The sequence below is a fragment of the Catharus ustulatus genome, chromosome 4 (assembly GCF_009819885.2).
Source record: "Catharus ustulatus isolate bCatUst1 chromosome 4, bCatUst1.pri.v2, whole genome shotgun sequence".
NCBI lineage: Eukaryota > Metazoa > Chordata > Aves > Passeriformes > Turdidae > Catharus > Catharus ustulatus.
In genome coordinates this window covers 69,829,870-69,842,154 of record NC_046224.1, presented here as the reverse complement: position 1 = coordinate 69,842,154, position 12,285 = coordinate 69,829,870, and the positions used below count along the sequence as shown (strand labels likewise).

Sequence of the window (12,285 nt, the reverse complement as noted above, 5' to 3'; positions counted from 1 at the left end):
CTAGAAATTCAGTTGAAAAGGAATAATCAGAAAATCGTCCTACCAGAAGAAGCTACTACTTTAGCAGTGGTACTGCAGCAACCCCAAGGGAAAGAGGTGTTCAGAGATGTTCAGTCACCATAGCAGCAACATCCTCCAGGTTCCTTTGCAAAAGGAAAATCCAAAGGATATGGCAACGGTCCTCAAACAGTTCTTATGTTACAGGAGTAGACAAACCACCTGACAGGTACAGCTGAATTATTTAATGATAGAAGTCACATGGAAAATGGACTGCTGTGATCATCCCCTCAGCTTTGGGAAAATCCTGGGCCTCCTGAAGAAACACCTGGAAAATGAGTGACCCAAGAAGGGCAATAGCCATTTATTGAGGGTAATTGAGCGGAGAATTACAAGGGTATTTTGGCAGAAAAATACCATCCTGCTGTGATGCAGACATTCCTGACAAACAGGCCAGTTTGCAAGGCCAGATTTATGTGTACCTCTGGTGTCAGAGAGACTCCTTTGCAGCTGAAGCCTGGAGACCATAAAATGCTCCCATTTCTGTTCCTCAGCAGAATGAGGTACTGGGTAAAACGAGTTCAGTTCTGCACCATGTTATGGCACATCACAGCCGCGGTGGATGCACAGCAGAGTGTGGACAGAGCCCTCATTTACATTTCTCAGACCTTTGGAACAATAATTTACTGTTTTAGTGCAGTTGCTGCTCAGTCTTAATCTGCTGTGTCCACATTCTTAGGCTGCCCCAAGTTACAAAGCTTATTTTCACAACTGTGCACTTGGGTTTTTGTCCACTCTACCTCAGAGGCAAAGTTTGGGATCAATTATATTGAGGTGCCATTGACCCTTGGAAAGGATGACACCCTAGTGAAGATGTAAACCTCAGTTGATAAATGGGCTTCTGTGCTGGAGCTGTGTTTTCTTCACAATTAGTATATTTTAGTAACTCTTTGTAGTGAGAATCATCATATTATTTCTCATGGCATATGCTGATGGGTTTGATCTGATCAAGTTGATCATGCTTCTATACAGAAGGCAGATGGATGGCATTTCACTATAGCTACCATCAGTTTACTGTCTTTCCTTCCTTACTGACCTACTGTTCTGTTTTAATTTGTGCAGTCTTCATTGTGATCTCCATCTTCAAAGTCTCCTAATAAGGACTCTTGTTGATAACTGTTGGATTTTTTTTTTTCAAAGATGACAGAAATGGAAATGACTTGACAGGAATATCTAGCGCTGAGATATCATCACTGCTTTCATAGTCCTCTGCAGAAACAAGTAGGTCCATCAGACACAGGTAGTATCAATCTGCCATTTGAAAGGAGAGGAGAAAATTCTCTGTGTAAGAGGACAACCTACAAAATGCTGAGAAGAATCCTGTGACTCATGCTCAGCTGGAGCCACCCTCAGACTTTGCACGATGCAAACTCAGAGAGAAAATAACTGCTAATTTACTTTCTTGAAAAGCCCAGTCCATGCATCATGTTCTGTTTCTCTCTGTATTGCCATTTTAAAACCACATTTGCTAGGAAAATGAGGTGGCTGATTTATTGTTCATCTCTGCACATTGGCCTGTCTGCTCTAGTGGAAGGTGTCCCTGCCCCTGGCAGGAGGGTTGATATGAGATGATCTCCAACCCAAAACATTCTATGATTTTATGATTCTATCTTCCAGTTATTGGGCATTTTTACAGCACATATAAGTGATTTGGGGGTGTAAGAGTAGGAGGGGTATCACAGTTTAGAGAAGTTCTAGGGATCTGTGTCACTGAGTTGAAGAGAACGTGCAGGGACCAGCACTGTTGCAGCAGTGGGTATTTACAGGATGTCAGATACAGATCTTTAGGTGATCAAGCTATGAGGACACAAATGCTCAGTGACCAGGCTGTTAGACCACTTCTTTGTCTGAAACCTCGTTACAAACTGTTGTCTGTAAATAGCAACCTTACTGGAACTGACTGCTTTCTGTATAATTGCACTTCACCACTGCTCCTGGGAACCTGAGTGGGTATTGCTTCAGTACATCAAATGCACAGTCCCAGTACATCAAATGCAGAGCTCACATCGGTGGCCTTCAAAGGCAGAGACTCTCCTGCTTACTTCTGATCTACTGTGCAAGGATTTACCAGCAGGCATCAATTTTTGCAGCTCTGGGTGTGCCTGTGCCCTCCTATTTGTTATGTGAGGCAAGTAAGGCCAATTTGTCACCTGAGAATTGCTCATCTTTGACCCTCTCTGTGCTTCCAGTGCTCTGAGCTTTCAGGTGCCAAGTCTGTCCAGAAAATGGCCCTGTAGACACTGTTTATATCTGTTCCAAAATGCCTTTAGCATCCCCCTGCCTTCAACAATATTTTTGGCACCCCTTTAAATAAGGCAAAGGGAGAAACAGAACTGCAGTCCAACAATTTCCAGTTCCATAAATATCCCTCACATGCAGATGTATCTGTCTCTGCTAACCCACTTTGCAAATTACTTTTTATAAAGAGACTCTCCACCTCTCTATCCTCAGGTTTTTTGACCATCCATGATTTTCAGCCTATGAAGAAGGGAAGGGCTTTTCACAGCTGCAGTGGGACAGTTCCTGGAACAGGATGATTTGTGCAACACAGCTAAGGGTAAACAAGACCAGAGCCAGTGAAAGAGCTGAGAAATTACATTAAGTAAAGGTGAAGTTCTTTCACTGGGCAGCTTGTAAAAAAAAAAAAATAAAAAAATCTCCCCTTTCCTTCAGGATTGCATCTATTACTCAACAAGGAACTTCACATTTCCTCTGTTGCTTCCATATGATCCATAGGATTTGGAAGAAGTAGCCCTGCAGATGTGTGGCAAAAGGTGGGTCAGCTTGGCACCATCTTCCATAAAGGCTATAGTTTTTTGAAATAAAGAGAATCTAGGATGGATTCAGACAAGGAGAAGAGGGCTGTGAAAGAAGTGAGTAGCTGAATGTAAGAATATTTTTTAGCCTAGTTACAGTAGGCTCAAGTTACCACTGTTAAATGCCTATTTGGGTATCAGCATTCTAACATTTTTAGACCAAATTTCTTTTGAAGTTGAATTTTTTGTTAAAATTTGTCCTAAAAGAACAGAGGTGTTAAATAACCTCACCAGAACTCAAAAGTTGTGAAATGATACTACCATTGCTTCAACTGACCCTATCTATATAACAGGGCTCTGTGGCTTCCTGCACTGTAACAGGGAGGGGCTGGGCTGGGGAGGTGTGAGGTGAAAGTTGCCTGTGAGTCTGCTACCTGTAAAGGATTTCAGCACTAGAACAATCAGGGCTGTTCTGAGAGCACTGGGCCTAGCATTTTCCTTCTTCACCTCCTGAGTTTTTTGCACATCATCATAATCCCCAGAGAAAAAACTCAGTGAAACTTGACTGCTTTCCCTCCTGCCTGTCTCTGTCTGTTGCCTGAGGCAGATACTCAGAGGTGCCATTGCATCCTGTGGTTCTGACTCTCCTCTTTCTTTTCACACTTGGCTTCTGTACAAGCATTTAGTTTTCTAAGGAAGCAGATTTTATCTTCCTCCCTCTTCTCAGGTCATCTATAATTTTAAAATCTTGCTTGGCATGCTGCTCACTGCCAATCTGTGGTATCTTCCTGCTCCTGCACATCTCTCCCACGCCCCTCAGCAGTGCCATGCAAACACCACCACATCTTGTTCACCCAAGAGACCATGCAATTCCAATCCTTGTCACAGAGCTAAACCACTTCTTGTAATTCCAGGAGAGTTGAACATTCCAGCAGCATCTCAGTTGCATCCTCCTATCTCAGACTCTTCTCCTTGTGAGGAAGGGATTTTCTTCCTAAAAGTGGAGAACAAACCGTAGTGAAAATTTCTCACATGGGCAGCTCTGCAACATGCAGATTCCCTTGCCTTTCCCCCTTCCCACTTCATGATTAATTCTGTCTTTGACTCATATCCCAGAGGGGCCAAAGCCTCTCTGTTTTGATATCCCTGTGCTGTCCTAGCCTTCAAATACTCATTGCATTACTGTATCCCTCAGCCCTAGTTCCCCCCCAAAAAGAGTCTTGGGTCTCTCTGGAGCAGACAGTATAAAAAATTTGCATTTGATTCGAGAACTGAAATAAGGAAGCATAAATATACTTGCTGTCTAAAGCAGAGCTGTCATCAATATGACCTGAGATTCAAGAAATTTGTGTGCAATTTTATTTCTTTAGACTGTATCCCTGAGGATCAGATTAGGTAATTCTCCTTCTCTGTTGTTCATCTGTTCTTCTAATGCCTGCCCCAGAAAAATAATACAAATGACTTTTCTATATTTTCCCTACAAGTTAATAGGAATAAACTACCCTGTTGTCCAAAACCCACAGGGCTGGGATAAATTTTGTAGTGGACTATACAACTGAGCAAATTGGAGATGATGGATGAGGTACTTTCTGGCAGAACTGGTCAGAAATCATACAAAAAACCCCAAAAAAGGGCTTCTATGACATTACACTGAACGGTCTCAGGTAGGACAAGAGCTGATGCACTTTTCTCCTTTGACTCGTTCCCACCAAGGTATAGCACGTGGTGCAGAGGCATTTTTCGTAATCTACTCTTCCAGATTGCTGTAACAGCAGCCCTTTACATGTGCCACAACAGCTTCCTCTGATAAACCATGGCATTAAGACTGAGCTTCTTTCCAACAAATTTAACCATCCCACCACAGTGGCATAATCAGGGTTCATTTCAAAATCTGCAATGGCAAGACAAGAAGAGCCCCTTCGACGTGGTGAGGAGAGCCAACATTCACCCACCCTGAGTAGGAGGTAAACACTTGGCTGCCTTGTTTTGGTTTTTGTAGTACAAAACAGCTGTTAAAAATGTTTAAGGATGTATATGAGATGGCTTAGTACAGTTTCACTCGGGCAAGGTGCCAGGGCATGTTATGTAAAGTGTTGATCTTTCCTACATTTTAAATTGAATATAGAACAGTCGGGTTCCAGCCCTCCTTCCTGGCAACAGGCCCAGCCTCGGGCACTTCCATATAAACTGGACTTCTCGTGGCTGCCCAAGGTATCAGCAGGACTCAGAGACTGCAGAAATGATGGTGATGTTCTTCTCAGGAATCAAGAGAATGTTCTTCCTCTTGTTCCTCCCATGCTTTTGATCTGGCCAGCTTGCATCTCCACTGCTGCATTTCCCCACCTTCCTCAATTCTTCCAGCATGTTCTACCTCTGCTGGGACCATGAGGAGCAGGAGCTGATGGGATTGAGCTGTGCATCCACACAACTGGCTGGGTGGCATGTGGATTCAGCCCTCATGGAGAGCTGCCTGGATCTGACATTGTGACAAAGAAGTGCCTTCCAAAATGGCAGCATCTGCTTCTCTGTAAGTTGAACAAATTTCTTTTTCATCCCCCTTTGCCAAGGGTCATGCTCCAAGTATGTTGGAAAAAAGGTGTATTGAAAGGCTAAGAGGATTGTCAATCTTCAGCCTGGAAAGGCTGAGGGAATTGGGATTTTCCAGCCTGGAAGACAGAAGACTTTGGGGGTGACCTAGTTGTGGCCTTGCAGTGTGTGGAGGGAACCTCCAGGAAAGATGGAGAAGGGGCTCTTACAAGGGCCTGGAATGGCAGGACAAGGGGGAACGGATTTAAACTGGCAGAGGGAAAGTTTAGATTGGATATGAGGAAGAAATTTTTCCCTGTGAGGGCTGGTGAGGCTCTGGCACACTTAAATCTATCAGGCATAGGATAGGACATCCTTTTGAAATTGTTTTTTGCACTGTTAGGCAACCTGTAAGGATAGACACCTGATGTTAAAGCAGCTGGAGTTCAGAGGGGAAAAAATGCCACCAATGCTGCTAAATAAAAAGCAGGCTGTTGTTTTCTTTTGCTTTAATTGTAAAAGAGAAGCAGGCAACTTAATTTTATCCACATACAAAGAGAAAGAGTTGATACCAGTGAAGTGTTTCCCGGTTGCCTGATTTTACTTTGTTCAGCTGTTTTCAGTTCCTCTTTCACACAACAGTAAAATAGATTTTGCACAAAATATGTTGCAACGTTTTTCTAAAAATGGGTAAACTTTGGAGGGAGTAAGGTAGCCAGCCTTCCTTATGGTCATCAGCGGGTTGCAAAATTATTCTCGTCATAGCCACTTTTAAAATCTTTTTTGAATTGTGACCCAGACAGGGACTTTTGGCTGTGAATCACTGTAGGTAAAAATAGATGAAACACTTGTTATTATTTGTTTAATAATGGTTTTTAAAAAATGCTTTTGGGTAAACCCAAAGCACTTAATTTATCCTAAAATAACATTCTCTTTCATCCAAAAGAAAGGAAAAATTGTAATTTTTGATTTCAAAAGAACTGAACATTCCATTATTTTCAGAAAACATATTTAACAATGATTTTTTCCTCCTTGGTAGTCGAAACTTTGTTTATACTAGAAAATAATTTTGGTCCCACAAAAATTACAGCTTTTTTCAAATCTTTTGCATATCAGAATATCTCCCAGCTATTTTACGTCTGCATAAGCACGTTAAATCCAGAAAAATCCACATTTCCTCAGCTGTCAAGCACATCTACTGAATCTACTTTATTTATTGAACACAAAGCACAACTAGTTTAAGGGAAAGACCTAGTTACTCTAAGTGGAATTTAAGTGAGGTTTTCTATTTGAAATCTTCCTTCTAAGCCTCTTTCACATCCTTGGTTTTTGTTTTCATTTTCCTTTTTACTATGACCAAAAAAATGTCATTATCTGAGTATTGTCAAGGGGTAAAAAACCAGCCCAAAAGGCTTGCTTTCACAAAGGAGGGTTGTTTTTCCAAGTATTTACTGCATTCTTTGTTCATAATATATATTTGATTTTAAATATTTTATCTATTTCAGAGTAGCTGATTTGTAGACTACTTATCTTTGAATTTACTAAATCTTGATGAGGTACAGAGACCCATCAGACTCAACTGATGAGAAGATTCTTCACCTCTGACCTGAGATTGCAGAATGTAAGTATTGGACAAGAGCCTGGTATGTTAAAAATTTCTCCTTCTTCTCTGTCTTGGTCATGGCCACACTGAGTTTGGGATTGCACAGGCTGAAAGATGGACATGACTGGTCTTGGAAACATGGAAATGGAGCTGGCAAGAGTAGGAGTAAAGTGGGAGTGTGAGGGGTTATTTGTTAGGAAAATGCTGTCAGATGTTACCCATGCCCTTAGCTAGAGTTTAGGAAGCCAAACGCATTGTGTGCTAATGAATTGAAACAGAATTATTAACACAGACATACAGGGCCATTGTCCCACCCACACACACCCACATTAAAATATCTTTAATTCACTGAAGCTATTTACCACTCTCTATCATAGTTTTGCGGGAAATACACAATACCATAGAGGAAATAATAAGTATACATTAAAATGCTGAAAAGTGTGGCTAAGAGCTCAGAAATTAGGTGTTCTACTATGAAGTTATGAAGCATCTCAGTATCACATAAAAGGATTTACAAGGGGAGCTGGGGCCCCCTTTTAACTTCCCCCCCATTTGCACTCTCTTTGTCAAATGGAGTTCAAAAGCACCAACTCAGTGGGGTATTGCACCTTCCTTCTTCAAAGAGCACCGGCCCACACAGTCAGCACTCCCTCAAAATGCAGCAGAACCTGCTGATCAGCGTAGGCAATATTCCACAGGAAAGAGGGGCACTATTTTTATGGCAAAATTTGTGGGATTGGTGCTGTCATGTGCTTGTCACTCCAGAAAACCAGCAATAAAACCCAAAAAAGTTGATTGAACTCGATGGAAATATTGATGGCTGTTTCCTATACTTAGTTCATGTTACAATTGGCAAATGGGTAATCCAATTCCCTAATAATAAAAAAAAAGTGAATAAAAAAAGAATTAAGAGTTGGTGGAACTGGAAAATCACAGAATACTTTGGGTTGCCCAGAGAACTGTGGCTACCCCATCCGTGGCAGTGTCCAAGGCCAGGCTGGATGGGGCTCTGAGAAACCTGGGATACTGGAAGGTGTCCCTGCCCATGGCAGAGGTTTGGAACAAGATGATCTTTAAGATTCTTTCCAACCTAATCCACCCTTGTGGAGATATGGAATGACTTCCCAACTTTATTGTGACAGTAGCCCAGCTTGTATACTCTCAAACAAACAAGCTGACATAATTTTTAGTTTCATTCACCCATTGCATTTCTCCCAAAGCTTGACCAGGGCTCAAGGGGGAGCCAACAGTTGTCTCTGTTTGTATACCCCCATAATTAGGCCAGATGTGGCCTTATCCAGCTTCTGGATATGGAAAGGTAAACACATGTTTTGCCAATAAACAAACACATATAACAATAGTTCATAATGATTGAATATATAAATAACATTTCGTTGTAAGGTTCATCTAGAGGCAGCTTTGGCTCAGGGCCTGTTGTTCAGGCCTCGGTCAGAGTCCCTTTTTTAGGCCCCCTACTTAGATGACTGTCACAGAATTTTTGTATACATCTCTCTGTCAGGTCTCTCTGTGCCACTGAAACCTTAATTTGACCGCAGTACAAACTTCTGAGTCTTCAACCACCACAGAAATTGCTTCAGTTCCTGTTATTTCTCTCACACAGGTCATGTTTGCTTGGCTTCTCTGGGTCTCTGATTATGGCACATGAGGCACAGAATACCAGAACCCATCTTTGGCCCTTTGAAGAAACCTCTGCCATTAACACTGGCAAGCACAGGGTTTTCCAGATCTGATGGCCCTGAAAGAATATTTCCATTAGAATATTGTCTCTTTGTGAAAGAAATAAGATCAGCCAGAATTGATATTTATTTTATTAAAAACCACTCAACTTTTTCCTATAATTTGTTCTTAATCAGAAAAGCAATGTTTGTAGTTCTGTAAAGACAGGAATACAGTGATCATAGAATCATGGAATGGTTTGGGTTGGAAGGGACCTTAAGATCATCTAATCCCTAATCTTCCCTGTCATAGGCAGGGATACCTTCCAACCTGACCTTGGACACTGCAAGGTGTGTGGCAGCCACAGCTTGTTGGCCTCATCTGGACTCTCTCCAACAATTCCATGTCCTTCCTGTGCTGGGACTTGAGAGAGAAAAGAGGTCACCCCTCAGCCTCCTTTTGTCCAAACTGGACAAACCTCAGCAGCTCCTCACAGGACATTGCTTCTAACCCTTCCACCACCTTCCTCTGAGCCTCCCTTCAAGGGCTTTCACATCCTTCTTAAATTCTAGGGCCCTGGGCTGGTTTTGGCTGGCATAGAGTTAACTTCCTTCATAGTAACTGGTATGGGCTACATCTGGATTTGTGCTGGAACAGTGTTGAGAACACAGGGATGTTTTTGTTCTTGCAGAGCAGAGATTAAACAGATTGAGAATCCTCTGTTTGTCATCCCACCTCACCACTGAGGAGGCTGGGGATGCACAAGAAGTTGAGAGGGGACACAGCTGACCCCAGCTGCCCAGAGGGATATTACAAACCTGGAAAGCCATGAGATTGTTTTCTTTAGGCTGCACTATTCCAGTTGCTGCCTTTGCATATTAAACACCTTCTGCACTTCCCAAAACAGGTTGTACCAATCCCTGTTTCTGAATCCACATTTCACCCCAGAATTCCCTTGCAGAGAAGCAGACAATGTCTGTGAGCAGAACAGAGCCCACAGTGCTCAGGACACAGGAGGGCAAAGTGTTTTATGTGTGGGTGTGTGAAGCTTTGGGAACTCAAGACACTTCTAATACCAGCACAACTTCCCAACACAGGTGACCTCAGCGAGTCCATGAACTTACATTTTCTCATGTTACTGACATAAAACCCTGTGCTATCAAAAGATGAAGTAGAAATAGACTTCTCTTTTCTTTAGAAGTTTATGTATGACCGGAAGAGTGAAGAACTTCCTGCTGAGGGCTAGAAAGAGGAGAGAACTCTGAGTTGTACCCAGCCCAGAGCATCACTCTCAGAATAGAGAAGAGAGGAAAGAAGAGAGTAGAACAAGAATGGCAGAAAATGTCCTTTATGCTGACTTGAACTTGTCTGAACTAACCAGACCCAGAATCCAGACGGTCCCTGATGTCCAAGGTAGGTCCAGTGCTGAGCACTGAGCTTTCTTTGTATTCTCCAGTCTCTCTCTCCCATCTGTTGAGAGAGTTCCTTGGAGCACCAAAGCCCCAAAGAGCACAAGAGAAGCATGAGGGCCAGTGCTGGAAAACTGCAGGTGCAGTGTCCAAATAGGATTGTTTATATTTACAAAGACAAGTTGTTATCAGATCTACTTTTCTCTTGCTAAGGTGCAAGTGTGAGGCAGTGTCTCTGGTGTGATATGAGGAGCAGTTTTTATCCATTTTGGAGACTATTCCAGAGCTGAGCATCCATTGCTCCTGCCCCAGGCCTGGTGTCCCCCAGCAGACTGAGATTCCTGCAGCAGAGTGCCGAGGATGGAGTGGCTGCTGTTGCTGGAGTTTGCAGCACCTGGTGCACAGCTGTTCCTGCTCCCTGAGCACGGCAGGCATTGCCTGAGGGCTCCTCCTGCTACTCTGGCTGTACCAACTGCTGGTGTAATGCACAGGTGTGAAATGGTTCATGGACAGGTTTAGTCTGATTTAGGGTCAAACACTTTGCAGAACTCTAACCGAGGATTTATCTTTCCTTAATGAGTTTAAAATTATTGCATAAATTTGCACTGGTTTTGCAATGTCTGCAAAAATCCTAAAAAATAAGACTTCATGCAGTGTGTTTCTGTATTTCATTTTCATTTTTCTTTAATTTTTTAATAACACTCCTTTCACTCTGTCAGAAATGACTTGCCATCCGGTGATTGTCTTCTACACAAAGTGTGAAACCTCCACATGTCTTTTCAGATGGGTGGGGTTATGAACATACCAGGAAACAGGGTTTAATCACCCCTTTAAACAGATGAATTCGTGGCTCAATTGATCACAGTAGATTCCACCTGATTACAAGTTTCATTTTCCTTATAATTTAATCTATGTATTCCTATTCCAAATTTTGATGGATTTTCAGTAAGATTTTTATATTTCTCTGCTTGTGTCTTTCAGGGAAATCCCTACCAATTATTCTATGTGTTTACTGAATTTATGCCAAGATTTCCCAGATATTGTTTTCATTGTCTGAAAAGATCTCACACCCAGGCTTCTATCTTAGCTCTGTACAGTGAGAGAACCCAGGGGGCTCAGTGTTGTGTATCACGATGACTTTGAGAGTTTTATAATATTACAATATCATATTTTTGACTTCTACCCACTTTTTATCTTCCTCTGATCTTTCTTTCCTCTCTGTATGATTTCTTCCCTGCTGATTTTTATTTATTACCTACAAATGATAGAATAGATTTCACTGTTCTCCAGGGTATCTTGTTAATCTGGTAAGATCTAAAACGCTTCCACATTTAGCGCAATCTGCACTTTTCAGGCTTTGATGTTTTAGTCAATCTCACCATTCCTGTGTGGAAGAACAACCTTAGGACAACCTTGGCACTTTGATCCCCTTTTGTCAAGATTGACCATGTGGGTCTGTGCCCCTGTCCTCTCTGGTATTGTCTGCATTGAAGAGAAACCAGATCTGTTTCTGCCTGTAGCAAGTGCTCCAGGGGTGGAAGTGTCATCCTGGAACACGGAATCAGAGTATCCTGAGCTGGAAGGGACCCACAAGGATCATTCTGTCCAGCTCCTGGCCCAGCACAGACACCCCCACAATCCCGCCCTGTGCACCCCTGAGAGCACTGTCCAAACACTCCTGGAGCTCTGGCAGCCTTGGGGCTGTGACCATTCCCTGGGGAGCCTGTTCAGTGCCCATCACCCTCTGGGGGAAGAACCTTTTCCTGATATCCACCCTAACCCTGCCCTGACACAGCTCCAGCCCTTCCCTGGGTCCTGTCCCTGGTCACACAGAGCACAGATCAGTGCCTCTAATGGAGAAAAATTTCATTTATGCTTGGTTAACTACAGTCACATCAACAAGTTGCTGTCCTGTGTTCAGCATTTCTCACAATTCCAGTCATCTTTGTTTCATTGAAGTGGATTCTCAGCTCTCTCTGTGCTCTGCTCTTGTTCCCAGACTCAGGCTGTACCTATGCAGAAGTGAAAGTGAAATGCCAAGACACAAATGCTGCAGCAAAGTGCAAATCATCTGGTGAGTTGAACTGTCTGATGAAGTGCTGGGCATTTAACCAAGAGGGGGAGAGGGGCTGATCCTGGTGCCCAAACATGCAGTGACACAAAACCATGAGGAGGCAGGAGGATACAATTGTCTGCTTTCCCCACTCAGAGCAGGGGCAGCTGAGCTGTTGTGTTCTGTGTCCCTAAACACTTGTTG

The 12,285-nt window shown here is 42.8% G+C and overlaps 1 protein-coding gene across 1 annotated transcript in view; it reads left to right on the top strand.

Moving 5' to 3' along the window:
• The first annotated feature begins 3,110 nt into the window (after positions 1-3,110).
• The window catches only part of LOC116996017 (killer cell lectin-like receptor subfamily B member 1F), a 30,533-nt gene continuing 21,358 nt past the window's right edge, over positions 3,111-12,285 (top strand). Inside the window, exons 1-4 of the mRNA XM_033059184.1 lie at positions 3,111-5,340; positions 6,845-6,982; positions 9,818-10,032; positions 12,028-12,102. Of these exons, the coding sequence (XP_032915075.1) occupies positions 9,951-10,032; positions 12,028-12,102 (157 nt within the window). The 5' untranslated portion in view covers positions 3,111-5,340; positions 6,845-6,982; positions 9,818-9,950. The remainder of the gene's footprint in view (positions 5,341-6,844; positions 6,983-9,817; positions 10,033-12,027; positions 12,103-12,285) is intronic.